Source organism: Gadus chalcogrammus, chromosome 19 (genome assembly GCF_026213295.1).
Source record: "Gadus chalcogrammus isolate NIFS_2021 chromosome 19, NIFS_Gcha_1.0, whole genome shotgun sequence".
Classification (NCBI taxonomy): domain Eukaryota; kingdom Metazoa; phylum Chordata; class Actinopteri; order Gadiformes; family Gadidae; genus Gadus; species Gadus chalcogrammus.
The window spans coordinates 6,684,485-6,711,361 of record NC_079430.1 but is presented as its reverse complement, the minus strand read 5'-3'; the positions used below and the strand labels follow the sequence as shown (position 1 = coordinate 6,711,361).

At 44.2% G+C, this 26,877-nt stretch overlaps 1 protein-coding gene and 1 long non-coding RNA gene across 7 annotated transcripts in view; both read left to right on the top strand.

The window, feature by feature from the left end:
* whrna (whirlin a) overlaps nucleotides 1–4,906 on the top strand; it is a 112,190-nt gene extending 107,284 nt beyond the window's left edge. Inside the window, exon 14 of the mRNA XM_056578740.1 lies at nucleotides 4,668–4,906. Within this exon, the coding sequence (XP_056434715.1) occupies nucleotides 4,668–4,850 (183 nt within the window). The 3' untranslated portion in view covers nucleotides 4,851–4,906. The remainder of the gene's footprint in view (nucleotides 1–4,667) is intronic.
* Nucleotides 4,907–15,199: 10,293 nt separating this feature from the next.
* On the top strand, nucleotides 15,200–21,298 carry LOC130372896 (uncharacterized). 6 transcript variants are annotated; one of them, XR_008893418.1, is made up of 9 exons: nucleotides 15,200–15,309; nucleotides 15,449–18,088; nucleotides 18,508–18,956; nucleotides 19,198–19,299; nucleotides 19,542–19,635; nucleotides 19,790–19,870; nucleotides 19,967–20,230; nucleotides 20,564–20,684; nucleotides 20,794–21,282. It is a non-coding gene; the product is annotated as an uncharacterized LOC130372896 (long non-coding RNA). The 6 variants fall into 6 exon arrangements; XR_008893414.1 differs by having other exon boundaries at nucleotides 15,449–18,622; nucleotides 18,871–18,956; XR_008893416.1 differs by having other exon boundaries at nucleotides 15,449–18,956; nucleotides 19,967–20,045; nucleotides 20,119–20,230.
* Nucleotides 21,299–26,877: the final 5,579 nt, after the last annotated feature.

Sequence of the window (26,877 nt, the reverse complement as noted above, 5' to 3'; positions counted from 1 at the left end):
ACTTTTACCTCGAGATTTCACCCTTTCATCCCAATCTTGTATCCTTGGGATTAATTAGTTTTGATGTTGGAGTAAATTCCGTTTGCTTGCCCTCGTCAAAATTTGTTGCGGCGATGGCAATAAATAACGATGATCAATGTTTTTAGCCTTGAAACTGGTGTCGAAATATAGGGAAAATGTAAGGGTGGGGAAAAGGAGGAGCCGGTACGATTCTGGAGGCCATTGCCCTCAAACGCATGACAAAGACATCAATAAAATAAACACATGAATAAAGGATTTAGAAGACACTGAGTTCATGTAATAGCAGGCAGGGCCAGGATGGAGGGGAGTGCAGACCGGTAACCAGCACACCATGGTCCAGCAGTGGACCGCTAGCTGGACTGGGGAGGGTTTCTGTTAGGACCGTGGGTGGAGGATGGCTGGTTTAAGCAGCCTCACCTGGCCCGAGTGAGATCTGATTGGGCTCTGGGGTTGGGTGAGGCTGCACACCTGTTGTACTTTAAGTTATCAGAGTGCACAGGTTAAACCAGCCATCACAACAAACTCGGGGAGAGAACTCCTGCATGGCAACATCATGGAGCACCAGGGCCATCTATTATCAGCTACAGACTTCACAGTAAAACGGCTTCAACATCATGACTTGCGCCATGTGTTTGGAGCAGGGCTCTAAACTAACATTTTTCACTGGTTGCACTGGTGCGCCTAACTTTTTTTCTTAGGTGCACCAGCACAAAAGTTAGGTGCACCCAAATTGTCGACCATATCGCATTCAACACTACAGTTTTACAGGTTCACGTTTTTTAAATAGCTGTCCATATAGGCAATATTGACTTGTAAATGATGAACTAAGAATCTGGTCAACATAATGTTCTTTATTTGAATATTTGCACAAGAAAGGTAATTTCACTGAAACATTTTGGTGCTGTAAGTGCTTCACTGAGCTGCAATTTAAACTTAAACTTAAATTTAAAACATCTGAAGATAAAAAGAAATGAAAGATTAAAAGTGCAAGTGTTTTAAACTGAAACTTCAAACTGAACATCTCATGGCTCCAGGTCTTATGGACTATCCTCAATTGCAGTCACATGCCCCTCTGATGGCCAACTCATGTAGTTTGGCCTTCTTGATCTTTGGCAATAGCCCGGACTATTATTTGTTTTCTATCACTGAACTTTCGAACAAAACTCTTGCTCAGCAACGATGGGAAAATAGCCTACTATGAAATGCATTATTTAAACCAGTATGAATATTACCGTAGGCCTATATGTTTACCAGGCAATTGAATAACGCCTGCACACACACAGGCACGCACGCACGCACGCACGCACACGCAGAGTGGTAATCGGGAGAGTTGGGAGAATTCCCTGTGGCCCGTTAACGTTTCGGGCGGCGCCGGGTCAACGTCGCAACCAATTCGGTTTTGTCTAGAGGGGAATAACTGAGCGCCCCCTCCCGAAGTGGTACAGCCCAGGTCGGCCTTGAACTGCGATTGGTCAGAAAGACGTAACAGCTAATGACAACATTGAACTCTCATGCAGGCTCGAACAGAGTGACACACAAACACACACACATACACACACATAGTATTTCACACGCTCCGTATCCAGCTTATTCCATGCTTAAAGCACCCAGGCTACTATGCGGCGAGCTGGGGCTCTCATGTTCTCCCCTGCGGTGTATACCTTGTCCGCATCCCCTGCCATCCAGTTGTCATACGATTCATGCAGACTGGTTTTGAACGGCTGATTCCATGGATGTAGCCTACTTTGCGTGTGCCGTGTTTTCCCGCCGATGTGGCGAAGCTGTATGGTTATGCTGTTGAGCTTAAATAAATGCAATATATAAGTTGACTATAAACAATTATTGAAGTTTAACATTTTGTTCAGCAAATTTGACAACTGACAGATGCAATATTGTAGCCAGTGAAAATCGCAAAATTCTGACGAGCATTCTTAAATGAAGTAGAATAAAGAGGAATATCTGGAACACGGCCAATCAGAGGGGGGTCCCGCTCTTCATTATCTCTGATTGGTTTAGACCATGATATGGGCCTTTCAGAGTCGGAGGTTTTTTCTTTTTGAACGGCTGGTTGCACCGGTGCGACCTCAGATTTTTTTTAGTCGCACCATTGAGAAATTAGGTCGCATGTGCGACCAAATTGGTCGCACTTTAGAGCCCTGGTTTGGAGGAGCCCAGCAAAGCCACCTAGGGTGCGTGTAGCATGCATATTGCTAGAGAAAGAGGCAATGATGTATTTTTTATTCCTTTGTGAAATGCATCATTTGATTGAGTGGCATTTGTCTCAGGAGGCAGAGGGGGTTGACTGGTCATCCCGGCCTCTCCTGCCTGAGTGTGAGCAAGAAACCTCACCTAACTGCTCCCGACTGTCGCCTTGTATGGTGACATCGCCGTCGGTGTGTGAATTTGTTTGTTTGTATAGTTTGTATAAATGGGTGAATGTTACGCAATATTGTAAAGCGCTTCGAGTGGCCACTGGTTAGGAAAGGGCTTTGCTAATGCAGTCCATTTACCATTGTGTCAATGCAGGAGCGTCAATGGTCTTCAGTCCAGAGCTGTTCTCCGTAAGTCAAGGATCAGCAAAGGTTAATTTTTCAGTTGAATTGCTTACATTGCAGCTCAGACATCTCATCCTACACAACTAAACTACACAAAGTACATAGAATTTATATATATATATATATATATATATATATATATTTCTCTATCTGGACTCTGTTATTATGCGGTCCATCGTCTGTGTGAAGGTGTTATTTTGCAGTCCATCGTCTGTGTGAAGGTGTTATTATGCGGTCCATCGTCTGTGTGAAGGTGTTATTTTGCAGTCCATCGTCTGTGTGAAGGTGTTATTTTGCAGTCCATCGTCTGTGTGAAGGTGTTATTTTGCAGTTCATCGTCTGTGTGAAGGTGTTATTTTGCAGTCCACCGTCTGTGTGAAGGTGTTAAAAGAGTAGAAGAAAGAAGCTGAAACATATTAGTGTGTCCAGAACGGAGTTGGGCAAAATTGATCTATTTCTGTTCAGACCATCAGCCCGTAATGCCCCAGCACTGGCTAACGGACACGAACGCTCCCGGACGGCAGAACTTATATTAGTACAGAGAGCGGGGGTTTGTGATTAGATCAGAGTTCAGTTCAGAAGGTTATTTAACACCCGTCGGCTGCAGTTGGCAGCACCATTACGAAACATGATGTCCCAGAATGAATTACCTAGCCGTTTACATCCGGCCGTAAGTATCTTCCACCCCAATTTAGGAGGGTTAGGATAAAAGGTACTGGGTTCGATCCCCTGATGTCCACAGCCCAACCTCTAGGCATCCTTGAGCAGAATAGCCCCTAACCCCAACCTGCTCTTTAATGAGAAGTATCTGACATAACTTTCTAACATCTACCAAGCCACTTAATGACATGTCTTATCTCAATAACAGTGATCTGTCCACTCTGACTGGCTGTTCAATCACGGGACAGGAACTAGCGTAGCTCAGCAGTAGCGTGATTGGATGTTTTGAAGGATTATAGGATGGCATATAATCTATGATATTGTTGGAAGCTGCATCGATTACAGCATCAATTACAGATGCGTCCGGGTTATCTGAACCTACGAGCTAGTTGAGACTTTAACCCTGGCACTGACAGATAGGCCCCGCTGGCTCCCCTGAAGGAGACGAATTTCACGGCCTTGTCCGCAGACATTTCATCAGGCAGGGAAAGGGCAGCTGCAGCAGGAAGAGAGAGAGAGAGAGAGGCTCACTCTAATGGCTCTCTGGCTGGGGAGAGAGCGTCTCCTGATGGCTCTCTGGGGCAGGGCGATCAGGGGGAGAAGGAGGAGGAAGAGGGGGTGCACACCAGGTGGGGTACCCTGGGGTTTGTTTATTACCTTCACCCGGGCCTTTTGTGGAGAGTTGATGTTGCGTACGCTGTTCCCCTGGTCAGACGTGATGATGGGGCTCTTACGGAGCCGTGACTCCTCGCTCGGGATGTGTTCTCAGGGCGGACCAGATGGTTAAGGGGAGTTTAGTGTCGGTACCGCGGTGGTTCTGTGACTTATTGTTTGGTTTCAGCAGTGTAAGACCACCAAGTTTTCCCCTTACTCCAACAAACAAGTAGTTAAGCAGTAGGGAAGCCAAGTATTGCTGTCGATGTGTTTGTGTTGCGATGTAAACACGAACATTATTCGTCTTTTTGTTGTATATAAAATGTTTCTAGTGTTATTTGTATCCCTAAGCTACTCGTGCCCAATTTCAACACAGGGTTGTTCTTGGCGACAGCTAACCTTTTAGATTATATTAGATCATGTAGTAGGTACGCATTTATGAAAGGGCAGGCCTGTAATACATGTGCAATCCTCCAGTGCAATTATTCTGATAAAAATATATTTTTTAGAAATGTCACATCTACTGAAGAGTTGATGTTAGATGAATCTGACATTTTGCAGAGATGCATAAAACGAATATTGTCTACTCTGCATTTTGCGGTTCTATTCTATTAGGCTCCAATTTTGATTGCTTGCTTTGATAGAAGCGTCTGCTAAATGTAAATCCAATATTCTCTCTTGTGTGGTTACCGTTTCTATATAGAACCGACTAGATTGAAATCTTTGTTTTAAAGAAACTGTGTTTGATTCATTCTCCCTCGTCTCTCTCTCCACCAGAGGGGTGGGTCGGCCCACAACTGCGGCCAGCTGCGGGTGGGTCAGGTGATCCTGGAGGTGAACGGGGTTTCCCTCAGGGGCCGGGAGCACCGGGACGCGGCGCGCCTCATCGCCGAGGCCTTCAAGAACAAAGAGCGCGACCACGTGGACTTCCTGGTGACAGAGTTCAACGTAGCGCTATAGCTTGGAGAGGACGAGGAGCGGTGCTGAAGGGAAGTCGAATGAGTCTCACTCCCCTAGCGGTGGATAAGCGCTAACAAGCAGCTAGCTGTGATCAGCGCTAGCAGGGTGGGGGGGGGGAACTGAATGCAGAATGTCGCATTCCTTCACCCGGCGAGCGTTTTGTTCCAAGATGGTTGCTAGGTGGGGGTTTAACACACATTCCAAGCGGCCATTTTGGTGCCTTATCACAAACTGGTGGTTTGGTTATTCTAGAATTTGGCGCAAACAACCAAGATGGCGGCTTGGAATGTACTTTTGGAACTAAGGATCACATGGTGGAAACCGTCCAGTGAGGCACATTGAAGGACTAACTGCACCCCCGGCTTCCAGAAATAAGAACATTAACATTTGAATGAAATGCTTTCCATACTTTCTACCCAGCAGGAAGACAGACGGCAGATACTATGAGCCACTATAGTTTTGATAGATGTGTCATCATTGCATGGCCCCCCTCTCTCTAGCCTTCAGCCTTTCACCTGCTCAACCAACCTGTGAAATGTGAAGACACAAGCCCTCATCCATCTTGGGAGGGATGCTTCTAGTCTATCCACGCCTTCCGGGATCAAGACACCAACCCTGTGGAGATGGATATCGGTCTGTAAATCGCGTCCCCAGAACTAGGGGTCGGATGGATGGCACCCTGAATTATTTTTGTTTTCGTAGTCGTAGCGCTGCGCTTGAGTCACTAGCGGAACGATCCGCCGTTTGAACAACAAACCGTTTGAACTTCCGATAGCCCAGCCTCATCGTCTGTCCTCCTAATGGCTGATCCTCCACACACAAACAAACTCTCTTTCTGTCGCTCTCGCTCCAGCAAAAAAAGAAAAACCAAGATGGTTTCCCTTTATCAGCCTTTCCTCTTATACCTGTTTTTCTTGTGTACAAATGAACAAATGTAGATACAGATATATATATACATGCTACACATTCATATAGATAAGATATATATATATATATATATGGATTAGAATGCTGTATGACACCATGAGGTGCAGACTAAAGCAAATTCATACATAGGCCTATGTTTCCATTCTTGGTTAGTATTTGAAGTATTTTTTGTTAGTTTGTTTCCGGCAGTGAAATCAAGGAAAAGTTATTGGAGCTAAACATGTATAAAGAATACATGGTTAGCTTGGGTTCAACAAAGTTAGTATATAAAAGTAATAATTATAATTAACTTCATTATTGTAGCACTTTTCAAAATAAAAGTTATTAATGGTGCTTTGTGGGAAATCTCACACAAAGAAGCAGAGAGAAACCATTTCAAACCCAGTAGGGCTAAAAAAGGTGAGAGTTTGAAACTGGTATGAATGGAAACAAAATATATGTTGTTATTTCCTGTTATTCTTCCACTTGTTTCTGTGAATCCTTTGCACTTTTCAGCCTTTCCATTCGAGTATTGCTACTTCTGTTAATTTTGTTGATTTTGTGAATGCGTCAACAGGGACTTGCCGTAGCCATGTATGATACGATGATGAGGAGATGAGGGATATTTAAGAGGATGACTAAGCCAAAGATTTTAGAAATTATGTACAGGCATGTTTAATCAAACACACATGGACATGAGCACACAGACACAGGCACACACACACACATACACACAGACACACACACCATCATGCTTGCAAGTACCCATCACAGAAACATAATTAACAGATAAGCATTCAAATTCAGAGAGATGGAGGGAATGATAGAGAGAATAAGGGAGAACGAGAGAGGAAATAGAATGATAGAGGGAACAATAGAGAGGGTGATGGAGAGTGCAAGAATGATAGAGAACCACGGCGATAGGGATGGAGAATGGTGAAGAGAACAATTGGAAGAGAGCATCATAGAGAGAACAATAGGAAGATAGAAAGAAAGATAGAGATACGAAGAGGTAGTGATGTTGTTATGGCGATGTTTGGTCTGTCATTAGGACAACCGGAGTAGACTGGGGCACACGCAGTACTCTGGGAGATTCATTATCTTATGTTCCTGCTGTGTGTGTATTTGTGTGTGTATGTCTTTGTTTTGTACAATGTATGTGTGTGTGTGTGTGTGTGTGCACATATGCGTCTGTGTTGTGTGGGTGCGTATGGGATGGTGTCTTTTTTGTTTTGTGTGTGTATGGGTGTGTGCGCACAAGTTTGTGCTTTGTGTGTGGTGTGTATGTGTGTTTGCTTGTGTTTAATGTGTGTGTTTAATGTGTGTGTGTGTGTGTGTGTGCTTGTTTAAGTGTTTGTGTCCGTCCTCGACACTATTATCTAATGTCGTACTGGGAGTACGAAGAGTGAAGCAAGGCTTAATAATTACCAAAACTTACCGGCAGGAACATGTTAGCAAGTCCCAGACGTTGGGGGAACTAAAGAGAACTGTTCATGTTCTGGGAAGATAGGAGATGTGTCTGTTTGTAAAAGCACACACTACATGCTGCCACAGAGAGGGGACAGTACACACACTGAGACAAGCTCTGTTTACGCTTTCAAATGTTCCCTGTGCCGACTCCCACACCTGCCCCTGGCTATCTCCACACACACACACACACACACACACACACACACACACACACACACACACACACACACACACACACACACACACACATAAACACAACTCCCCCCCCATCACATAGACATGCACAGAAACACAACTCCCCCCACACACAAATACCCAAGGGCACACAACTCCCCCCCCACACGCACACATACCCAAGTACACACACACACACACACCTGTTTACAGGTGCACACAGACCTCACTGCAAAATAGGACTTAATGAAAAGCTGAAGAAATATTCAAAAACACTTCAAATATAGAGAAGAGATCTTGTGATTTGATCACATCTTGTCATCACCACACGCTGATGACAGCGCCATTAATCAGGGAAGACAGAGAGATGCTTGAGCCCTGAGACAGCGACTTGATCTGTTACCACGGCAATTCAATGGTTTTGTCATTTTGTTTTGTTTTTCTCCCCACTTCACTTAAGGGAGGAGGAGGATCAAATCTAAAATCTCTGTTTCAGCTGTCGCCTTTGATGACAAGCTCATGATGGAACATTTGGCGATATTAGATTCTTGAGTAGCAACAACATAGCATAGCATTGTTTTATGGCTTTTCCTCCGGTATATCCAAATGTAGTTTCGCCAACTGAAAGACATTATAAATAAAATTAATTATGAAGTGGGATCTTTATAGCAGAAAAAGGTTTACGTGCACGTGTCCACCACCAATAAAGTTTGACGGCAAGTCCCACAATTTCCAATGTGTGCATTATTTTGATGTGATGGAAAAAGGCACATAAACAATTCTTGGCACTTTGGTTCCTCTTCTCAAGATTAAATCCACACACGTTACTAGACCTAGGAACTATGATTTCCATTCTTTCTTTATTTTTCCTGTTTAACTCGACCGATATCACCTGCACAAAAGGCCAGTCTTCTGTTATCCCCTGAAATGTTCAGACATCTGATTTTGCCTGTTTTTTTATGTATTTTCCTCGCTTGCAGATTTTCATGTGGGTGTTGTACACTGAAATGCTATTTATACAGAAAGTGTGTTTAATTTTACAATAAAGGTTACTGCACAAAACAGACTGGCAGACTCAGAGTACTCTTATTGTGAAGCTGCTGAGCAAGCACACACTGTATGACTATATAATTACAATGCAACCAGCCTCTCTGTCCGCCTCTTTCTTTCTTGCTTATACTCTCTCCGTCTCCCGTCTATTACTCTGTTCCCATCTCACTCTGTTATTCTGTCTCTTCCTCTCTCATCTTCTATTACTCTGTACCTCTTCAAAACTTGTGAAGCGGAAAAGAGTAATAGAAGATGAGTTGTGAATCACAACTCTCTGCACTTCTCTCTCTCTCTCTCTCTCTCTCTCTCTCTCTCTCTCTCTCTCTCTCTCTCTCTCTCTCTCTCTCTCTCTGGCTTCCTCTATGTTAGATACATACAATCTATTTTCAACCCTATTTCTCCATCTCTCAAAGTTGTTTTACTGTGACTAAACAGCCACAGAAAGCAACACATAGGACACAAATATGGACACAAATATGCAGTGGAAATCTAGTGTCACTTTTATCACTTACTTTAGCTTGGGTAATATTGCTTAATATAACATTGACCTCAAAGAGTCGTGTGTGACTGCACCGGGTAATCTGATGCTGACCGTGTTCTTGCGGTAAGTAATTTACTCGCCAGTGCCCTGAAGAGGGAATTATTGTGATTCGATTCCAGTGCTGCGCCGTGGAACGCACCCCTGTCGTGAAATGAATCCCCCCTCGTGATTATTCTCGTGCAGCAGGGAAAAGCAGAGAAGATAGTAGCCCCGTTTATTTACACTCTTTTAGAAGATTTGAGAAGATTGAGAGTGTCAATAAAATGTGGTCTCCTCAACACGAGATGCTCAAATCACAATTCGGAACGGATAATAACGGATGCAAATCAACACTTTTTTATTCCACGACATCACATTCAGTGAAATTACACCCAAACTCTAATTACAAATTCCTTGCTTTTCAAACAACTCAACTAAGGAGGACCTCACTAGAGGAAGAATTTCACCAAGAAGTGCACTTATTTTGGCCAAACTATGGTAGGCCTACTTTAGGACGCGTTGGACGACAGGGGCAGCCCTGTCACGGTATGATCATGATGACATACCAGTGGCGGCTGCTGGTCTTTTAAAGAGGGGAAGCTCATTTTTGGCCTACATCAAAATAGTTGTCAATTTATTTATACCTCAATTCGGCCCTCCGTTCCTTTTCAAGAAAATGGTCTGTGACCCTGTTAAATTAATAATGGAAGCAATTTCGCCAAGCAAATACCAAGAAATGTGTTGCAGTTTGTCATGAGACTTCACTTGCAAAATCCGCGATGGGACTGTCACTGAACTCAGATAGTGAAGTGACTGTGTATATCTCAAAATAGCTGTCAATCAAAAAGTGATTCAGACTTTCGACTGATCCTCCAATCATAACGCGGAAGCCCAGCGTCCAGGCTAGCCCAGGCCAGCCCACTGCTCCATCCACCCCCAGAGACGCTGAGCGTCCGGGGGCGGGACAAATCTGGGCATTTATCCAATGACCGTCGAGTTTCGAGGCAATGAAAAAAACTGTTCCATGCAGTCTCATTGAAGTGAATGGACGCTCGGCTTCTACGGTCTAATGCATTGACATTACGGGAATGTATGAGAAGTTAACAAAATCGAGTCAGTCTTGGATAAGATTCTTATCGAACTTGTCTTCGACATGAACGTATTTTAACGAATTTGTAGTCAATGAAATGTTAACACAACAATACATATTTGACAATTTAATGTTCGAAATTTTAGGGGAAGCTGAGCTTCCCTTGCAGTCTTAGAGAAATCGCCACTGTGACATACCTATTCATCCATCGAACGTGGAAACGATTGTTACAGCAATCGTGTCTTTATTTTCCTCTCCCCTGCACTTCTACCCTCATTCATATATATACAGTGGCGACTGGTCATTAGGGGCAAGTGGGGCTCGGCCCAACCTACTCTCACAAGAAAAAAAGAAAAGAAAAAGAAAATGAGAAAAAGAAAAAAAAAAAATATATAATATATATTTTCAAATATATATATATATATTTAAAAAATAATCTCCCCAGAAAGCTTTTATTTATTACATTTTTAGTCGACCCTGGCTTGCTTCTAGCTCTGGGACTCCATGGTTCCTCAACGGGGGCGTTCGCACAACCGAGGGGGGCGCTGGGAACGTGATTCCATTTTTGGGGGGAGATTTGAAACTTTTTTTTGGGTGAAAAAATAGGCTTATTGTCTATGCGCAGTGTAACAGTGGTCACACAGCGCGGTTCGGTCCTGCACACGCCCGGACTCCCGTTACATCAGCTATTGTCATGATCTCTATAGTAACACTGATTAACAAATAAATATCAAATTTTGTTTCATAGTTTTCCTCCTTCCTCTTGTTCAGTTCCAGCTGCTCTGAGCGTAGTCTCCAAGAAAAAACTGTTGCATTTCAAATACAAAATATATAGGCCTTATTAGGCCTCTGCGTGCGATCTGTTTTCGTGGAGTCCGTGTTGCCCGGGCCGCGGTGTCCGTGGTTCCCGGGCCATTCATTCATTCGTTCATGGGGCATGGCGGGAGTCGCGGGAGTGGTCGCGGTGCCCAAGGTCCCGGTGCCCAAGGTCCCGGTGCCCAAGGTCCCGGTGCCCAAGGTCCCGGTGCCCAAGGTCACGGTGCCCAAGGCGACGGGGCCCAAGGTCACGGAGCCCAAGGCGACGGGGCCCAAGGTCACGGTGCCCGGGCCGCAGGGTGCCGCGGCCTGGGCACGACGGGAGACGTGGCGGCCGGGAGTCGCGGGAGTGCCTGCAACGCGGTCACGGTCAATGAATGTTCAATCCAACCATTTCTTCCTCAACTCCTCTCTCTCTCTCTCTCTCTCTCTCTCTCTCTCTCTCTCTCTCTCTCTCTATATATTTTTATTGGGGGGGCCAGAGGATCAGGGTAAGGTCAGGGGGGCGTTTGCTCAAAAAAGGTTGAGAACCACTGCTCTACATCGACGCCACTTCGCCCGGGGCCAATCTCAATGTGAGCTGCAACGACAACCAGAAAATCTGAAATTTTATCAGATGACGCACTGTCACAGCTTCATGCGGCTGTTCAGAGTGCCCCATCCTTAGCCATTGATGAGTCTTCAGATGTAACAGATAATGCCAGCTTTTGGTTTATATCAAGACAAGAAAGAGATCTGTGAGGACCTGTTGGGTCTAGCACCACTTGAGACACTGTTTTGCTTACTTGAAATGTAGGTCTAATGCACTTTGTGTTTATTTGAAGTGTAGGCCTAGTGTTCCTGTTCTGCTTACCTCACATGTAGGCCTTATGCACTTTATATGTTTACTTGAATTGCAGGCCTAATGTACCTGTTTTGTTTACTTGAAATGTTAATATGCGTTACTTTGTCTTACTAGTTTTTCATGGTTAAAAGTAAGCTATTTGGAAATTGAAAATAAATACATCTGAAGTTATATGGTAATATGCCGTGTTGATTGTATTTGACAAAAGAAGGCTATTAGGACGTGGTAGGTTCGGACCTTTCTTGGAAGGAATTTTTAGTAACTGGACCTTGTTCAATTTTAATTGAAGACCCCTGCACTACAGGATTACGAGCGTCAGTTTCGTACGCGATGGAGGGTGGGTGACATTCCTACAGTCTGTGATGATAGGCTATATTTCTACAAATGACTTACTATTACTAGCGATTAACATGACAAAACAACACGAACTAAGCTAACATTAGACTATAGCCATACCCGATAACGCCATACCAGCTAACCCTAACTGTTTCTATGAAACTCTGAACCATTTTGCAACAGGCAACTGTGTGTTGGTGTGTCTTATTGCTTCCCACGTCTGCGTCTGCGTCTTTCCCACTCCTGGCTAATAGTTTCAGCTTTTGTACTGTATATCAGAAATGATCACCCTGTACCACACTGCTGACTTGTTGATGTTTTGTGAGCACTCAAGCATTTCTCTAGGTATCTTAAGTTTCCTACTGGAGTCATCAAAACTTGGGATTTCGTGTTATTGTAAGAAATATTGTGTTGCAAAAACTTTTTGTGTCTATACCCTTACCGTTACCCTAACCTTAACCCCAGTAACATTTCTTCATCATAAACTACAAGTTACGCAAAATGGCATCCATTCCAATATGAAAGAAAAAAGCTAGCTTCATTAAGGAATCTTGTTTCTTGTTTCTCCACATGTCAGGTTTCCCTCCTGTGTGATTACTGCTCCCTCCCCTAATGTGTCTCAGCTGTTGCTCGTTGCGTGCCCTGTGTGTGTTTTGTATTTAAGCCCTTGTCTTTCCTTTGTTCCTTGTCGGATCATTTTAGTTTGTGGTGAGTTGTGTTCCCCGTGTCCCCCCCGTGTCCCCCCCGTGTCCCCCCCGTGTCCCCCCGCGTTCCTTGCCTTTTGAGTTAAAAAATTATCCTTTTACCCGAACTGTCCTACCTGCCTGCCTGCCTGCCACCCGCTAACCGTGACAGATCATTGTGATTCACCATATATTGATCCATTTATTCAAAAGATCCAAAGAACAGGTGCATTACGGTATCATTTTATATTATTGCTAATAGTCTAACAGTTCAGCGTTGGTATATAATTTTTCATTAGCTTGTTTAGCTACCTATGTATGACGGTTAACAATGTTGGTGTATTACAATTATTTATGTGTGTAGGCCACTCCAACTTCGTTGCTGATTGAAATGTAAACATTTATTTGTACATAAGTTGATTGCATTTTTCGTAAATAGTTATTTGGCAGGAATCTGTGCAGTGTGACACTTGGAGCTTGCATGACGGAGCACAAGTTGGCACAAAGCACTCAAAACTGCAAAAAGACATTGTTCAATTGTAGACTTGGAGCTTGCATAACGGAGCACAAGGCATAGTTTAATAGTGCATTTCTTTTTGAACAGCACATCCGATCAATGACCTCACTAACTGAGTTTAGCTTTATCTATTATTACTTTTATTTTCTTCCCTTTTCTTAATGTTATGTGCATTTCGTTTTTAAGATAAAACAAGAGAAACCAAAACAAATCTTATGGTCTCGTATTTATGTAAATGTTTCATGTATTTATGTTTTTTACATGTTGTGACTGAGTTTGTGATATGAGTCTTTGTTCTATGTTCCCACTCTTGGCCTGCACCTTGTCGTGGTGAGTGGGCTTTAAACTAAGACTTTGTTTTATTTTTTTGTTTGTTATTGATTGTCAGTCTATCTTATTAATGATACAAGGCCTTAACTAAACCCCTTCTCTTCTGTTTGCAGAAACTGGAAACTTCAGAGTATATTTTATCTTAAGTTAGAAAATCTTTGTTTCCTCATCAGATCCCAGTCCATCATGCTCCTCTACTTGCCTGCCGTGCCACCATCATGCCTCATGCATCACCTCTCGGCGCCCTGCCCTGCTGCATCTTATTCCGTTACTGCAGCTCTTTCCCATAAGTGACAAACACGCCTCACCCATGTGTTTTTAATATTGTATTAATTATGCATGTAAGGTGTGCTAAAGTGGCCTGAAAGGTGCCCATCAATAAAATGCTTATTAATTTAACATTATGGCTCCATCAAAAGCAAAGTACACCTACCATTTACAGTTATCATTTATACTATCCTAGACATCTTTAATCTTATTTACATAGGCCTACAGTAGGCCTGATTTCCTCATTCCCTGTCCATCATACTCCTGTTGTTGTCTTCCCGCACACCTGACTGCCTCCTCCATCGATTGCGTCCACAGCCCTCTCCCTGTACAATATTTCATGTTGAATACATTTCAGGATCAAGGTTGAGATTCAGTTTCAGTATTACTTGTTTTTGAAACCTGACGTGTGGCTGGCACCGCCACCATCATATCTGTCTTATTTATTGCACCCACACATAGGTCCATGATACCATGTGGGGTCATTTCAGAGACTCCTTTGCTTCCTAACACCTTGTGAGTTCCCTGGGTACACCAGCTGATGGGTCTGTGTATATATTGGGTATTTGATTCTAGTTTCAGAAACTGAAATATATTAAACGAGTGGTAATTGTTATTTCTGTTTTAACATTCAAAAAGGTAGATACAAGGTGCTTTTTTTATGAAGTCATAAAGGGGCAAACTAATCTAAAATAATAATTGTTAAACATATAGAGAATCATCGGGGGATTACTTCCATGGTCTGTAAACAATGCGACTGCCATCGCTCAGACCTCTCGCTTATGATGCTACAATGCTAACAATGCTAAAAAACAAGAATATTTCTGCATCCGGTACGTCATGAGGTAGGGCGTAGCCATAGACCCATGATGCGGAAGCATGGCTCTCCTTGATGTTGCCCTGCGCCATTGAGCAGTTTAGGAATGAATAGGCGCCATTTTTGAATCCGTTGTCCATTTTATAATGTCCATGGGTATGAGTAAGGTCTCGCTGAAATTGCATCTAACCCATGCGTAACGTGTGTGGTGGTAGGCGATGACTCCAGTTTAACCAGTGAATGAGTTTCTCTGGTCTCTTTGATGAAAGCTTCCTTCTCACACACACACACACTCACTGGCGCACACAGTAAGGTGAATTGAATGAAGACTTTGAATCTAAATCAGTCAAATCAGACTCATCCCTTTAATTAAAATGAGGGAGGTCATTTAAGATCAAACACAGAGCTGAAATAGCCTCTCACTTTTACCAAGAAGACCACAGGGTGCCGAACCTGCACTGCAGGTTTTCTTAATTAGTTAATTGGTTGCATCTGGTGCGTTTCACTTAAAAGGGAACCGGACAGTTCATTTGTTTGTGTACTGTTTTCTTGGTCTGTTGTGACTTAGTTAACATCTCTTCCAGTTTCACAGGTTAAAGACTTTTTGAAGTAAAGAGGAGCATCTCATCTGAACCTGATGTGAGTAGAATTGTGTTGCAAAGCACAACTGACGTGACTTGTATGTTGAATATAAATCACTGATAATGTGTGAAGGAAATCTGGGATTGTGGTGGTTTAACTCATTTGAAATTTGAGTAAACTTTTCCTTCCTTCAAAGGTCCATCATGGATATTTAACTGCAGTTCTGTGAGTATCCCAACTTAACCATGAAGCATAACTGCAAACTGTAAGTCATTAATTTCTCATTACTCTTGGGCACATTGATGTATTTTGGCTTCCTGGTGAGTTAACCTGTTACCTGAAGGTTGATCTGAGTAGTTGGGATGTTTTATTGGTTCATGGGTTACTTAGGTGTTTGGTTTATGTTGGTTTTAATGATTTGTTAAAATGGTTACAGGCTCCAAGTTATTGTTGTAAGCTGGAGTAATGGGTTGGGTTCTGATATCTTCAGTCTTCTTTCATTCTACTCTCCTGAGCTCTGTGTGTTAATTTATTGATGAGGGTGTGGTCTGAGGGAGCAGAGGTGCATACTGGGGTACAGAGCTGTCTCGAGTCTACAGGTCTGTAGACACGCCCCCTCAGGGGAAACGGAGTGTTTGAGAAACTGTTGTGTCGTCAGTTACATGGACTGGAATGTTCTTAAAGGGGACCTATTATGCTTTTTGGAATGCATGTATGTCATTATTTGACACTTTAGTATGGTTAAACATGACTATCAATAATTATAACAACGTTTGTAGGTCTAAAAAGGATAATAGGTCCCCTTTAAAGATGGAGAGAGGGATTCAGAAGGAGAAACACCAGGGGGAGATGAGGGGGCTCCTCATCTCAACGACTAAAACGCAATTTCAGTCTGACACAGAGAACCATGGAATACATTCAACAGTCCCCTCCAGGCATCGTGACTCCTCAGGAACAGTTTCCAAGGAGGTCTTATTTGGGGCCATCCCCATATGGATCCTGCTCCTCAAGAGCCACCCCCCTCCACTGGTTGGTCTTCTGAACAGATGACCTCCTTCCTGTCCTCAGGCTGACTAAAGCTGCACCGTTTGCATCTGTGAAGACCCCTCATTCAGGAAACCACTGGACTACAAAGACATGACTTCAGAGATGTTGAATCAACCTGGGACACCAAGCATAATCCATCACCAATGTGGGACGCCACTGAAGAATGTTGTACATAATTTACGTCTCTGGAGACATTGGTTGTTCTGTTAAGGGTGCCCTGGCAGGAGAGCTCGGGGGGGGGGGTGATGGAATGTTATTTGGCATGAGGTTTTTACCCTGCATGATTGTTTGGCCTTTTATGGCTCAGTTGTGTGTGTGTGTGTGTGTGTCTCCCACTCACACCTGGCATGGGGTTCTACGTGCCTGTCCTGGGTTCTATGTGTGTGTGTCCGGCTTGCTTTGACAGTGATAATGTTCATACGGGGGTCTGTGTGATTGGCTTGGGGTATTGGAATGGTAAACAAAATCATACCTGATGGACGGCCTCACGTTTACTTAAGGGCCTCAAGTAGACATGAAGAGCCCTGAGCGACACTCCGGAGTGAGATCCAACACACTGGGCAGGAAGGAGAGTACCCAACTCAAGTGACTTCAAACTAGGACTACACCAATCAGGATCAATGGAGGATGGACACCAATCCGGATCAATGGAGGATGGACACCAAAAGGAATTCCACAAGGAGTCTGACGTTGGAAAGGGACCTAAATGGATATTCAAGATGACCTTCAGACCTGTAATGAGACGGCTCTTCCTATCTGGCTGGATTGATGGAGAGCCCTGTGGATCTTGTCTTGCTCTCAGTTGCACGTCTTCTCAGGCTGAACTGTATTTGTTTCGGACAGGACTAGCTGAACGATTGGTTCCCTTAAATCACAACCAATCCGGGCACTCCAGCTAGTTCGCTCTTCGAGCTGAAGTGTTGCTCTTCAGTTGAGGAGGTAAGGGAACCTTCACTGGGGCTTCAAGATGTTCAAAGTGTTCCATGGTACTCTGATGAAGACCGTTGTTGTGTTCAACTGGCTGAGAGGAAGAACCCACACATCTTCCTCTTGGCCTTTCTCCTCTGAGAATCCTGGTGCCATCTTGAAGGATATTCCATTTCATGTAACTGATGTCACGACAGATTCTCAAACACTTGGTTTCTCCTGAGGGGTGTTTCTATAGAACTGAAGACTTCAGACAGCACTGTATCCCAGCATGCATCTCTGCTCACTCAGAACACACCCCCATGAGTAGGATGCAACACTCTAGTGATGGCGATGTAGAGTTTTATAAGTAACGAGGGAGCAGACTAGGGGGATTGGAACACAATGGTGTGTCAAGTCTGTAAATCTTTAAACCATGAAGATGGTTGGATAGTTCAGGAATTGGGCTTTTTAATATGGGCAGTCCTTTCACTCAGATGCTCACTTCTCACTAGAGCTGTACATGTGTTGGCTGGCTGGCATGATTTGCTGTTGGTGATGAGGCTCTCTGTGAGCTCAACGTTTAGATTTGCTCTGTATGGTTTGTACCCTGAATAATCTAGATAATTGTAAAATGTAGACGTGGTTTTGTATTGAATGATTCCAGGATTTTAGATTTAAAGTTGTTGTACATGGTAGTTTGGTTCTTCGTATGGTTTTGAGTGATATAACTTGTACACACTGGGTGCATAATAATGTAAAGGTACACTGAATAGTAGTAATGACCAACAGCAACAAACAGATCTCCTCAAGGTAAGTCTGTTGGCTGTGTTTTAATGAAGACCATCGCTGGACTTCAGGATCTTCCTCCGTTCAGCTCAAGGTGAGGCGCTGGTTCAGTTTATTCTTTGGTTGGTTCCGGCCGGAATGTTCAGATTCCAGTCGGACGGTTTGTGCTTCCCGCCGTGGAAGGTTCTGAGTGCGGTCACTTGATTTAGTCCCAATGGTTGGCATAGAACGTTGTAGTCTTGACAACCATAAGAAACCACCTGGCAGTTAGTTGGACGGGAGTCCCCTAAGGGAATCTGGCGGAACGTTTTGGATTGTATTTGCGTAACCTCGAGCCGTTGCCAACGGAAACTATTTTTCAGTCGGTTCCCATTGGGAATTGTTTCCCCTATCTTAAACAACTTAAGTTTGATATTGAATACATACTGACACGTACGTCGTACAATATGTTGATAATTTCCGATGGTTGCGCCGTACTTTTAACCACGTTGACGGGACTCTCGCTGCGTACAGAACGGCGTTCTACTTGCGGCCCCATTTTTGACATCAGTGAAGGCTGAAAAATAATTTCAAGGTGGAAGACAATTTGACATTTCTTCAAAGGAACCCAGCACCTGAATATGGCATGGTAAATTTGATTTAATATCGATACTGCTTAGTGTTCTTTGTTACTTCAGCTTTTGTACGTTCTAAGTATCTGCTGTTAATTGCCACAGAAGTTAAACCCTACCCAATAGAATGACGTTAAACAACGACTTTGGTGCAGAGTTAGCAACTGGATAATATCAAAGCTAAAATAATGGCCGTCATTCCCACATGTTACAGATACTCTAGAACTGTACAAGGTTAAAAAGGTAACATGTAGTTTGTCCCAAGGTGTCTGCCTCCTCACCCAGAGCAAGAGCTCCACCTCCTCACCCAGAGCCAGACCTCCACCTCCTGTCAGAAGTCCTCCAGAACAGGTCAGTGCTCTGGTGTGTGAGTAGTCTTCTCAGGTCAGTTTCAATGCATGGCCTGAACCACTTCTTTAAACTTGTGGACTGCTCTGTCTTCATTCCCAAAAACTGGATGCTCATGTCTGGTCTCAAGTCTTTTCTGGCCTTGAGTTATAAAATAATAGTTCAATTAATTGTGTAACTCGGTTTCGGATGAGTCAAATAAGTTTATTGTTGGGCAAATGCTGATATAATCCTACTGCTTTAGCTGAAAGGCGAGGCTGAGAGGCTGGGGACCGGAGGCTTGTGGTGCCAGGATGGACCGGAGACTGAGGCTGGAGACCAGGGGCCTGCAGCACCGGACCAGAGGGTAACCATCACCCAGCTCATCCGAAACACTAAAATCCACGGTAGTTTAGGTCTGGTTTTGATCATCTTATGACTTTAAATCTGTGCCACGCCATGAGTTAATTCATACGGGGGTTATGCAAGAGTCATATGAGCCATTAATGTTACTAGTGCTGCTACGACCGTAGTGGATGAATTGCTGAACGCGACAATCTGCAGACGTTGTCTAATTTAAGTGTTTAAATTTGTCTTCCATTTTCCAAGTGAATCTCGGATGTAGGAGGTGGGGTGCGTCGCGTCCCTTGGCTGGTGGAGGATTTGGTGGAGGGCCTGCCTGGTGAATGACGTCTGTCGTGGGGTAGATGGAACTTGACTCTGAAGTTATCATCACACTCACTGCCACTTCTCGTAGAATACTGCTACCACAAACTACCGGCATTTGTACCATATATACCAGACGACTACATCTGTTTTACCACATGTTGAAGCAAGACTTCCACTGTTTGCTCCAGACCAGGACTCTGTCTGAGGAGAGCTGCTGGAGGAGCTGAGACGCTGGAGGACGACTAGGAATCGACTAACAAGGATTCCTTGTATGTTTGTATTTACTTGCATGGTTGACTTAAAGGGCAAAATACAGCTGTTACTTTGACATGCGTTAACCAACTGCCGCTGTGTTTTCTTACTAGAACGTGTTTCTGGAGCGGAGGCGAGCTGGTAGGGGAGCCGTGAATCTGGAGGATGACCAGCGCTCTACCAACAAGGGTTGTAAGTTTGTATTAACCAAACACACTGGAAATAAAGGGCTTAAAAATAAGGCAAACTACATGTTTGTTACCAGACTTTAGGGCCGGACTCGCGCCGTTTGTTCCAGACCAGGACTCTGGCTGAGGAGAGCTGATGGAGGAGCCAGGACTCTGGAGGACGACCTTACTCCACCAACCAGGATCCTCGTAAGTTTGCCTAAAATAAACAGAGTGAACTTGTTGTAACGCAGGATTAGTTTGTGCAGTACAAGTTACGGCGTACTTTTGTGGTTGGTTACCAGACACACTACGGCTGCCACTTTGTTACGCGCCATTAGAGCCCAACTACTCCTGTGTTTGTGACCTTACATTAGAGATAAACTACTACTGTGTTTGTTACCTGATATTAGAGCAAACTATTCCTGTGTTTGTTACCTTGCATTAGAGCCCAACTACTCCTGTGTTTGTTACCTTACATTAGAGCCCAACTACTACTGTGTTTGTTACCTTACATTGGAGACAAATTACGTTTGTAACCAGACCAGGAATCTGGAGGACTGATGGAGAAGCCATACATCTGGAAGGCAAATCCTGAGGACCACCAGGACTCTACCATCAAGGATTCCTCATAATTGTGCATTATCTGGACATAGTGGACTAGGTAGGGGGCCCTTAAGCCTGCCTGCTCCTTAATGATTTATCTTTGGTTCAGATAATGTTGCATCTTTTGAATATTGAACCTAATCATTGTCCTTGTTTGGTCCGGGCAGACACACCTCAGCTAAACCCGCCCTGATCCTGACATCCTGCTGGTCCCGTCCCCTCAGTTCATCTGAGCCTCGTCCTCCAGAAGACCTGCTGAGCTCAGCAGTCTGAGGCTGATGGATCAATGACCTCCAGTGGGAGTGATCTTCTTGACCCCAAATGTAACCGTGTGCTTCCACACGCCTTTCCCTCACGTCTGTCACTAACCTCACTACTTCACTACTGCTTCCACTTTTCTTCCTACTCTGTGGTTCAAACCTTTACACGGAAGGCGCGTCTTCCTGCCCTCAGAGGGTTCAGCGTTAGGGTTGAGTCAGGGTTTAGAGTCAGGGACAGAGCTGGTCAGGGAGGACTGCTTTTACACAAACCTCTTCACTTGCTTTCGGAATGGTGGTGACATTTTGAAAGGATTCATTTGGGGAAAATGTTTTCCTCTGCTTTCCTTTACAAATTGTATTAAATTTCTGTCAAGTGTTTTTGTTTATATATTAAAATCCCACATTGACTTCTACATGTTTGTTGCGGTTCATTTAATTGTCCTTTTAACTTGGTTAATGTCAAGCTAAACTCCTGAAATACATTTAATATACATTGTTATTCTGCAATGTTACATTATCCATTTTGGAAAAATATGAAACATCCTTATTACTACTAAATTCAAGCCTCATGTATTTAACAATGTACATACTGCTGCCCTGTGTGTGTGGGACAGTAAACACGAACAGTGTGCAATTAATGGACGCTCGCACCACAGCGTTACAGCATTTCACTTCTAACAGTTATCGTATAGTGGTAACATTTGGTTTGAAAAACATCTCATCTTCATCCGCTTATCCGGGGTCGGGTCGCGGGGGGAGCAGCTCAAGCAGGGGGCCCCAGATTTCCCTTTCCTGGGCCACATTGACCAGCTCTGACGGGGGGATCCCGAGGCGTTCCCAGGCCAGTGTTGAGATATTATCTCTCCAACGGTCCTGGGTCTTCCCCGAGGTCTCCTCCCCACTGGACGTGCCTGAAACACCTCCCAAGGGAGGCGCCCAATGGGCACCCTTACCAGATGCCCGAACCACCTCAGCTGACTCCTTTCTAAGTAAAGGAGCAGCGGCTCTAATCCGAGTTCCTCACGCATAGCTGAGCTTCTCACCCTATCCCTAAGGGAGAAGCCAGCCACCCTTCTGAGAAAACTCATCTCGGTTGTACCCACGATCTCGTCCTTTCGGTCATCACCCAACCCTCATGACCATAGGTGAGGATAGGAACGAAGATCGACTGGTAGATCCAGAGCTTTGCCTTGCGGCTCAGCGCTCTTTTCGTAACAACAGTGCAGTAAAGCGAACGCAATACCGCCCCCGCTGCTCCGATTCTTCGGCCAATCTCACGCTCCATCTTACCCTCACTCGCGAACAAGACCCTGAGGTACTTGAACTCCTTCACTTGGGCTAAGGACTCATCTCCTACCCGGAGTAAGCAATCCATTGGTTTCCTGCTAAGAGTCATGGCCTCAGATTTAGCGGTGCTGATCCTCATCCCAGCCGCTTCACACTCGGCCGCCAGCCGATCCAGTGAGTGCTGAAGGTCACAGGCCGATGATCGAATGAGGACCACATCATCTGCAAAAAGCAGTGACGAGATCCTCAGACCACCGAACTGCAACCCCTCCCCACCACGACTACGCCTCGATATCCTGTCCATGTATATCACAAACAGGATTGGTGACAAGGCGCAGCCCTTGCGGAGACCAGCACCCACTGAGAACGAAACTGACTGGCTACCGAGGAAGTGAACACAGCTCTCGCTTTGAGTACAGAGATTGGATGGCCCTGAGGAGAGACCCCCTTACTCCATACTCCCGCAGCACCTCCCACAGCTTCTCCCGGGGGACCCGGTCATACGCCTTCTCCAGATCCACAAAACATATTTAGACCGGATGGGCATACTCCCAGGCCCCCTCCATGATCCTTGCGAGAGTGAAGAGCTGGTCCGTAGTTCCACGTCCGGGGCGAAAACCGCATTGTTCCTCTTCAATCTGAGGTTCGACGATCGGCTGAACCCTCCTTTCCAGCACCTTGGAGTAGACTTTACCAGCGAGGCTGAGAAGTGTGATACCCCGGTAATTGGCACACACTCTCTGGTCCCCCTTTTGAACAGGGGAACCACCAACCCGGTTTGCCACTCCTTTGGCACTGTACCCAACTCCCACGCAATGTTGAATAGGCGTGTCAACCATGACAGCCCCTCAACACCCAGAGCCTTTAGCATTTCTGGCTGGATCTCATCAATCCCTGGGGCTTTGCCACTGCGGAGATGTTTGACTACCTCAGTGACCTCCACCAGGGAAATTGACGACGAAACACCATCAACCTCGAGCTCTGCCTCCAACGTAGAGGGCGTGTTATTCGGATTCAGGAGTTCCTCAAAAGTGTTCCTTCCAACGTCCGACGACCTCCTCAGTTGAGGTCAACAGAGTCCCATCCTTACTGTACACAGCTTGACGATATTACGATATCGTCAAGCTGTGTACATATTTACGATATTATATCGATTCATTGGACAACGACACGATATTTGCCGATATCAAAAGTCTGCCGCAATACAATTTCGATTCAGGGGCATGCGATCGATTTGAGACGATATCATATGCCCATTTAACACAACCTCTTACAATCACATCAACTCACATCAACTTAATTATAATTTCATCATTTTATTTCTTTGCTCTTCCGGATATTTAAAACAAAAACAATCCATTTTTAATACAAATAATAAAGTGCCACATAATTGCATTTAAGTGCCAAAGGTTTTTTATGGCTTAAATTAAAGAGCCTGTAATGATCTTTCATTTTGAACGTAGACCATTCCCAACCGATCTGTGTGGATAGTTTTCTTCTAAAAACAAAACATCCCTCGGAATCATCTTGGCTGTTAAGATAAGCAGTCCGTGTTGCCAGATTGGGCACATTTTCCAGCCCGATTTGGCTACTTTTAATCACGTTAGTGTGAAACAAACTTCCGCTGTGGACTTTTTTTTTGTGGACAAAAAAACCTTTTGTTGCAGTCCCAAGTTTGACAGGAATTTAACATTAAAGCCAAGTTATTATTTACACTGTTACACATGCAGTAGGGATTTAATCTACTTCATGTTAAATATATATTTTAATAAATGCCGCCAACTATAGCAACACAAAAAAGTCATTTCTTGGGGTAGACAAAGGTGAGGAAAGTCTGCCCCCGCGTGTCTACACCGTGTGCTTCAGGTTAAAGTTTTATTTTTAATAATTATATTCATTTCAGAATTTACACATATTTCCTTTTTTTCCGAGTATAATAAAAACTGAAACACAGAGTTGTGGGGCTATTTGTTAAACCCCTGTATACCCAACTGTTTAGACACGTCAATCAAAACACTGTCCCGCCCTTTCACACTGATGCCAGCCAATCACTGCTCGTCTTCGGCGTCATGCTTTTGTTTCGCTTCACACTAGTTTTGCGCCAGCTAAATCAGTGCCCCACTATAAAGAATAATAATTAGCTCGGTCATGGCCGCGACTTTGTTGTTACTTTTGAACGTAGCGCTGTTTGGACGTCGAAAGGCTGGATTCAAGCACGCCGAGCTTTAGAGGGGTTGTTTTTATACAGAATTGTCGTTGGCTATCCGTTGTGAGAGATAGTGGTAGACTGATGACTTTGGGAACTGATGAAGGAGATCTCCTCTCAACAAGTGATCCCGCATCTCGTCGTGTTGCTGATGCTGAGGTTCAAATCTGGCGACAAACTACTGCAAACGATCGCGTACACCAAGGAAAGTGAAGTTATTGCACAACGTCTCCGTCCGCCGCTCCGACCTGCGACTCAACGCTTTGGTTTGGTTTGCGTGTCTGTGGTCGCTTGGTGACCCGGGGGTTGGTCTAGCGAGTGTGTGTGTATGTGTGTGCGCGCCTTTGCGCGCGCGTATTTGTGTGTGTGTGTTCTCAAGGCAACGGGTCGCTGCAGCTGTGCAGTCGACCGATCTGAAATCTCCAGAAAATCACTTCTGCATTCATAAATAAATACATCTGCATAACGCGGTGAGTTGTCCACATGTGTCAACGAGTTAGATGAATCCCTGTTTATGTTTTATTGGCGTTACTCTGTGCTTCTTGCTTCTCTTACTGGTGTGTGTGTGTGTGTGTGTTTTGATTTTTCTCGACCTCTTGGCTAGGGACCTGGAGATTGTGTGTAAGATACATTTAAAAACAAGGCATTTCTGAACAGAGGGTACACTCTTATGTTTTTAAGAGTGTTGGATTTATATTGTAACAGCAAAATAATTACAGCCGCTTGTTACTCACGGGCAGGATGTAGTTGTATGGCTACTATTGTTATTATTTACACTTACTGTACTGCTTTCTGTGATTAAGTCCTTGCCTTTCTCCATTGTTGAACAGAGTACCTGTTATTGCTTGGTTAGTATACCCGTCTAGAATCCTTTGTAATTCAGGCATGGTGAGTTCTCCAGGTATGTAGGTGACTCAATAGCCTACTTCAACTGGTGCGAAGCAAAGCCTCCTTTTGGCTCTTGTTAACGTTGTGTTTTGCAGACAAGTGACAGACAGGCACTTATCCTCCAGGTTATCTCCTTTTCTTTGCTCACCGCCTGACCTCTGGACAACATCTTTCTCTTTTTCTACCTCTGATTTGTATTTTACTGTCACTGTTACTAATGAGCTCTTTTGGTCTGACTTCACCTCCCAACCCCCACCCACCTGTCAACCCCAGACACCGTGCTAGTCCTAAGGACAGCGCCTGGGGATAAGCCGTGTCTTTGGCCCCACGTTGTGTGGTATCGCGGCTAACCCTCTGTAGCCTACTGTACATTTAGTAGGCTTTAGCATGTAGCTTAATTCCCCCCATTGTCTCAGCGTTGACCCAAATCCCCTCTTGACTGCATGTACACAGAGAGTATGGACACAGCAACAGGTAGGCTGTCATCAGATATCTGTTATGGTCATGCTAGAGGAAGTCACTTTTCAAGGGTTTGGCAGAAGAAGAAACAATATGACGTTTGGACGTTTGTACTTAGTTGAACAATTGAACGTTGACTAAATACACAATTGTCTGCTGGTGAGATGTGTGGTATCAGGTCGTAGGTTGTGTGTTCATTCGTATAGTGAAGGTTGCTCTATGTTCTGGTAATTCGTAGTTTGCTGTATGTTGTTCCAGTATTCGCTGAACAATAAACTATAGCGTAACAGTAGCGATTATGCTACTAAACCCATACCTTTCTTTCAGCAAGATTCTCTGTGCTGTCAGCTAGTGTTATTTAGTTTGAATGCATGGTGGTCAGTCTGTCCAGTTTAATGAATACTGCTTTGGTTTGCCTATACGTGGATGACTTACTAGTTTATACTGAGAATGTGTGTGTGTGTGTGTGTGTGTGTTTGATTGAAGCTGGACATGTGTGTGTGTGTGTGTGTGTGTGTGTGTGTGTGTGTGTGTGTGTGTGTGAATATGTGTGTGTGCACCTGAATGTGTCCTTTTTTGTGTGTCCACCTGAATGTGTCCTTGTGTGTTTAATCTGAATGTGTGTGTGTACTTGAATATGCATGCTAGTGTGTGGAGTAAGCTGTGTGAAGTATAAAGGTTCCTGCCTTCAGCAGGAGGCCTGCTTCCTGCCCTGGCTTGTGTGGGTGATGTGTGCCGTTGAGCCGTGACAACTTGAGGGAAGGGCTGATAGACATGGAATGTGGAATGAATAATATCGAATGTAATCACTTTCGATTCGTTATTGAATTAGTTATGATAGTTCAATCCATCTGCCCTGTTTCAATGGTGATAATAAATAAAGTATTTGAAGCGCTTGAAGCACCTTCTTACCAACATAATGCATTATTTCTGTGTTAATACCTTAAAACCTATTATTTTTTACATGTTTATTTTTTGTACTGTTTGGACATGTTTCTTGTTCTGGCACTTGAACGTAATGAATTATTCAGCATCCATTTACACATACCTACTGTACCATCTATTCCAGGAACCATAAGGAATCTGCTCCATCTGGACAGCAACGACCAAGAACTGAGTCTACATTATCCTGCCTCACTCTTCCAGCGGTG